Here is a 6,533-nt window from a genome sequence, read left to right on the forward strand (position 1 = left end):
GTGAATGTAAGAGAAGAATGTAACAGAAGCGTAAACGAAACTTTTAGAAAACAAAGATAATGAATTGTAAAAAAGGTGTTTATGCTTCTTTTATAGTTCAATTTTTGCCTCCTTTAAAGTTTTATTTACACTTCTGTTACTCTTCTCTTGTTCTTCGAAATCGGTGTCGACTGGGTTATATTTCGATTATATCGTAGTTAAATGTATAAACTTTATTGGCCAAAATATTAAATAAGCGTATAACCGAAATTAGTCGGATTTAAACATATCCAAAGGATCTGCAGAATCGTAATACTCGACACAATTCTAAAATATACTGGAATATGACCTAACACCATATTAGCTCACAAATTTGTGCTAAATTCGCTTTTGATCGAGAGAAGTGGATTAAAAAATACTTAATACTTTAATTGGATTAAAAAATGTATGAAAAATCACTTATAGGAAGAAAGGCATCTCGATAATCATTGATGTTCGATTAATGAACAGTATGTTATGGCTATCAATTTCGAAATTGAAGATTCAGAATTAATTGTATCTTTAAAATAAAATTGTTACACGTTACACGTTATTCTTCAGCCATAGAATATATTACATTATTTAAATTCGAAAAGGTACATTATTACATGTTTCGGCTCTTGGATTGAGCTATCTTCAGATGATATAACAAACGCAATGAATTTATTACCAAAGAAGAACATCGTAAACATAATAGAAAGCGTTAAACATGGAGTGTAATGATCAGGTGAATGCTTCACAGAAATTACTCGCAAACGGTTTAACGACCGATTGTTGGGAATTTCTTGGTATCCTAATGAAAAAACAAATTGTTAAAAAATGAATAAAAATTTTGAAAAAATTTAAAAATATATACCAAAAAAGTCGTGTTGAAGGCAAGTGAAAATGTCATCTTGATAAAATACTCATCAATATGGTCACAGTTTTTGTTTCTTATAAATAACCTCTGTCAGAAACATAAAAACAGTGTGATAATACACTAAAAGAGCGCCAGTCAGATAGTAATAAAACCAATATCACAGTCAATGTGGAAATAAATTATTAAATATCTATCTATAAATCTCTATATCTATCTAAATTATGTAATATATTCTATGTCTCAATTTTTTCATTCAGAATCAGAATTTCACATTCAGAATTATTAATATCGACTCTTATACGCCTTTTATAATCTTTGTATTGTTTCTTAAAATTAAGATTCCTATAGTCTTCATTACATGATTTTATACTTCAGCATTTGCTTTAATTAAATACGTATACACATGTAAAAATAAATTAAAAATAAATTAAACATTTGAAGAGACAAAATATACACATTGGTATAACAATATACTTTACTTCACTGTAACGTTGATTGCAGCAAACGGACGTTCGATCAAGTTTGGAACATTTCTCGAGCACACCGGTTAAATCACTTCCGTGTAAGAGGGAAGATACCCCTCCGGCATCATTAACGTCCCTGGCACCATTGACCAGTTTGGCAAACTTACCGAACAGCACCATTGCCTCCACGCCGCTGTCGATCGCATCCGCGTCAAAGCTGCTCACAACAGACAACAAGAGTCTCATGAGGTCAGTATGATGAACTACATATTGTACAATGAAATCCGCGTTTTTTTCCTCGAACTAGCGACGTAATAGAGCCGCGCTCTTATTAATTTCTTAATTAGTCACTCACTCAAAATCGATTTGGGGTATAAGAAGAAAAATATATTTTCCCCGAAACTTCCGCGAGATGAAAAAAACATCGATTTAACAGCAACTTCTTATTTTAATTGCGAAAGAAATCTACCATTACGTTGCCTAGCGTGATTACGATTAATTTACTTTCCGCCTGAATTACCGTAACCGATTATTACTATCGGCACTAAGATCCCCGTCGTCGAATCGACCGAGTTCTAGATAAGGCTTCGCCTTCGGTCATAGGTCATGGCACAAAAATTCACCGGACGCCTCTCGTCGAACGGGTTACGCGTCCTTAACGGAAGCGCTAATCAGCGCGACCTTTATCGCTAATGCGCATCTCATTCTCATTGCATCTGTTTTTTTTTTCTTTTTTTTTTTCAGCCAATCGACGATAGTCAGTTCCACGGTAAATGGTGTCGCCAGTGGCGGTGCACCGACGATGTACAGACCCAACTTCAGTCAAGCGTTCCAGCGTGCCGGACCCACAACGGTACCTCCGACTCTCTCGGCCGGGCTATATCCGACTCAAAGTTTTACGTCAAGTCTACTAAGCAACGGTATACAAAGTAATACTGATTATTGGTGTAATATGTTACGCTTTTACACTCATTTGTTCGATCAAGAAGGTACATAACAGCAAAGCTTTAATCAGCTTTGATTAAAATTTTTATTTATTTTTTTTTTCTTCTATTTTACTTTTCTTTATTTGTATTTTATTCTTTTAATTGTATGACTTTTTTTAAAGGAATGCGTTGACTCTTACTTTGCCCTTTATTTATTGTTATTTATTTTGTATAGGAAGGGTCCTTCAATTTTGTGTTAAATATTTATTTTTTTTATATATAAGTTTCGAATATCTTATTCGCGTCCAATTGGCAATTTAATGATTATATGAATTAATGTACTATTTGTTTGCAGTTTGCTCCATTTTTATGAGAACAATAATGCTTCGGTTTAACACGTTCCATGCCATGCTAATTTTAAGTGATTTGATCACCACACTATGTGGATCTCCGGTGACCCACGACATTGTGCGAATTTGCGTTTGTTGTATTTGTTAAATAACATTTTTATTTCATTTAATAATTAAGAAAATTACAAGTTTATATTATAAAAAAGGAAGCATAATATATCATTATTGCATTACATATCATAATTACGTTCATGTATGATATCAAGAATTGTTGCATAATTGATTACTTTCCTTTTTATAGCCCAAAATATTAAATAGTTTGAACAGAAAGTTCAGCTTAAACTCACGTGGCACGGAACGTGTCAATGATTCTTTATGATGCAGCTTGCATGAAACCTTATCTCAAAATATATGCTTGATAAAGTTTGCTAGAATACTTTGGAATTGTCGCGCGCAATTGATTTTGAATTTACGTTATCCTTGTAGGACCGACGGATCTTAGCATGAAGAACCCACCAAAGCCTGCTCTACTGAGTCACAAACTGAACTCGATGGAACTGACCGCGGTGAAACAACTGATAGGTGGATATCGAGAATCAGCTGCCTTTCTGCTCAGATCCGCCGACGAGCTGGAACAATTGTTGCTCCATCAACCATAGAGCTACGTTTATTTGGCCAGCGTTCGGCAGCTTGGCTCGTAGTTACAACGATCGATGGGAAAGCGATGCGAGTATTGATATACACACAGCGCCTGTGTGAGCATCGAGAGTAACGCAGTCAGCATAGATTCGTTTCTTCAAGACCGTTTATACCGCTACTCTATCGGCAATTCTGACTCTACATACGAACTTATCTTTTGCCACAAAATGGTCCCACTTGGGCGAACTAAACGCATTCGATCCAATAAGACTAGAGTGCAAGATTATAATTTGTATTTAAATGATTTAAATGTGAAAAACTCAAAAAGTATAATAATTTGAGAATAATTTAAGAAATTAATCCGAATTACTTTTATGATTGTACGTAAGAAAATTGTTTTCGACGAAAGTCGAGAGGCTATAATCGCGACGAATTCATACTGAAGAGTTTTTATCGTTATATATTGACTGCGTTCGGGGAGCGCGCTATCAGCACTATTTCTGCCATATTATCTTTGTTTCACATCTAATAGACGATGAAGATAGAGTGACACAAATAGCGCTAATAGCGATTCCCCGAACGCAGCCATTGTTCGATCGAAAGCGCCAAAAACAGAAGAGTTCCATATACATAATGAATAATTGCATATTTCATTACATGCGTCGTCGCGATATTTTTAATTCTAGGATTAAGAAAACTATTCGAACAGGGTGTACATAAAAAGATATTTACTTAATTACTCATAAGCTTAAAGAATGATGTGGCGAGCTAGGATGTGTGCGCGAGTGTAAGGAAAAAAGTCGAAAAAGGAAGAAGCTTCCGGACAAGTCATTTGGAAGCGTGTGCTAGTATTTTCTAATGGGGATGAAAAAGTCCTGGAACTTCTTCTTTACGGCCGGGAGACGCACTTGCATTTTTTCCTACTCAGATTCGTAAGCTTCGAAAAAAACCGTTCGTGAGAGCTCCGTAAATCTGTTGCAAGTATCTACTTCAATCGTTTCGATGATGGTCGAAAAAAAAGCTGTTGTATGTTCTTACGAGACGATAATTTCGCTAATCTGTTTGTTGTCGTTATGTACATATGACGTAAATGATATATGATGAGAATAGTTACTCTCATGCGTGAGAAAACGCGATTAATTTACAATTAAACGCGACGGAATCGCGCCATTTACTTCGAGAGTGGCGTACATCTGAAGGATCAGTTCAAGATACGAAAACAACGTGATAAAATTTGAATTTTAGAGAGATTATCAAATATTATTGATTTTTCGCCATTTTTGGAGCAAATGGTGGATCAGATGAAGATTTTACGACAGTCATACGTGTATATAGAAAGATAATGCATCCGCGCGCATTGATACGCGTGTATATAATACGTAGGTCGTAAAACAAGATTTTTTTATTGGCGATGCGTCAGAGGCCTCGTCTCTCAGTGGAAATTAATTAGCTAATCAATTAACAATAATTGTACAACGTCGTCGTAATATAGTTAGACCAGAGTCGTTTTGGAAACGAAGGAGCGTAGTGATCGGGAGTATAATTTCGGGACCATCTTGTCACGATCGGACAATACGTTAACCGTATTCGTGGTCTCCGGACGCATCACTGTGTTTACCAAAGAACACTAATTATTATGAGTAATGTACGTATAGTACTATGTAAGGGTCGCGTTCTTCTTCTTTCGTTATTCCTTTCAGACGACACTTCTGTTATGGAAACGCGAAATCATTTTCTTCATCGACTAATACTACGGAGATAGATATACATGCCACTACATGTGGATTACGTGATAACTATACGCATTGTCTCAGATTATGAGTTTACCCATCATTCTTTTTATTATTATTAATATTTAGATTATTATCGCTACTGTATTATTATTATTTTTATTATTATCATTATCATTATCATTTTTGTTATTATCATTACGATTATCACTGATATTATTGATTGCGAATCGAGGAATCGCGAGAAGATAGTTCGTGAGATAGTATGAATAGTTTATTCTGTTCTCTAATTATCATTTTCCACGGAGAGTTTCCACTCGTTAAGTCTACTTTGTCGTTGTTTTGGACATAGTTTATGTACATTATAAACGAAATGCATATAAAGATTGCGGAAATTAAGTTGCTTAAATAATTAGATACAAAGAAGAGTATATATATATATATGTAAATGCAAACAATTGCTGATTACTGTCATCGTCGAACTCCGCGCAGAACATTCCAATGAAAGAAAAGCAAATAGAAAAATAGACGAGGGAAAAGATGAACAAGAAAAATCTAAAGAAAAAATTTTATTAAAAATGAAATGGAAGAGACAGAGAGAGAGAGAGAGAGAGAGAGAGAGAGAGAGAGAATGTGTGAAAAAGAGAAAAAGAAAATATGTGTGCGTGTGTATGTGTGCGCGCGATCATTGAACATGCGCTCATCGAAGATTTTATGGAAATTACGACTTTTATTGACCGACGATAGTCGTACTTCCATTTTCCTTTTCTGTTTGCGAGCAAATCACCGCGTCGAAATGTGCCCGTCGTCGCGCGATCGAAATTACAATAATGTTCGCGGCACTTTAGTGAGAGAGGATCGAATAAAGCGTTTCGTCAATTGGAATTAATTCTTATTGCCTCAATCATTTGAAACTTTGAATACTTGCGAAGTTGGTACACACGCCGCCCTCCCCATGAATACAATTTCTCGCCCGTAGTAAACGGACTCGTCTCTTTAATCGACACAGTGCAATAGTCTATAGATACCGTTGTTCTACCGTATATTGTCAATCGTCGTCACGATCATGCTTCTGTCATGCACGACATAAATAGTCTCAGCCATCCCAGTCCACCATTTTACGCGCTGTCCCTTTGGTTTCAAGCAGGCATCACATTTCTTCATGAATATTAGCAGTTATTGACAAGTTCATATCTTACCACTAGCATTACTAGCGTACATTTATACGTAATTCACCTCAGATCTTTGTAGCCACATACATCGCGAGGGCCGAGCTCCGTTTTGCGTACCACATGTTTCTCCCTCCCCCCTCGAATCCGATGACCAATAATGTTCACTGCGCATTCTGCTAATAATTAATATGATTATATACCTCGACGAATCTAAATCTAAGATTGGATTCGTGAAATTCGAGAACTAATCGAAAGGAATTAATTGTAAATATTATTTTCGACCAAGTAAGAAGCGACTCGAAAATAAGAGTCGAATAATTGATTCTGTCATTGAGATAATTATATATATATATGTACATATACATATATATATAA

General features: G+C 35.5%; 1 protein-coding gene across 2 annotated transcripts in view; it reads left to right on the forward strand.

Moving 5' to 3' along the window:
• The window catches only part of LOC108750340 (nucleolar protein 4-like), an 81,427-nt gene extending 76,682 nt beyond the window's left edge, over positions 1–4,745 (forward strand). Inside the window, exons 7-9 of one of the 2 annotated variants that reach the window (XM_018489730.1) lie at positions 1,379–1,590; positions 2,086–2,261; positions 3,104–4,745. In XM_018489730.1, coding sequence (XP_018345232.1) covers positions 1,379–1,590; positions 2,086–2,261; positions 3,104–3,276 — 561 coding nt within the window. In that variant the 3' untranslated portion in view covers positions 3,277–4,745. Of the gene's footprint in view, positions 1–1,378; positions 1,591–2,085; positions 2,271–3,103 lie in introns of both variants that reach the window. The other variant, XM_018489729.1, reaches the window with a different exon arrangement.
• Positions 4,746–6,533: the final 1,788 nt, after the last annotated feature.

The sequence above is a fragment of the Trachymyrmex septentrionalis genome, unplaced genomic scaffold, assembly GCF_001594115.1.
Source record: "Trachymyrmex septentrionalis isolate Tsep2-gDNA-1 unplaced genomic scaffold, Tsep1.0 scaffold36, whole genome shotgun sequence".
In the NCBI taxonomy this organism is placed as follows: Eukaryota; Metazoa; Arthropoda; class Insecta; order Hymenoptera; family Formicidae; genus Trachymyrmex; species Trachymyrmex septentrionalis.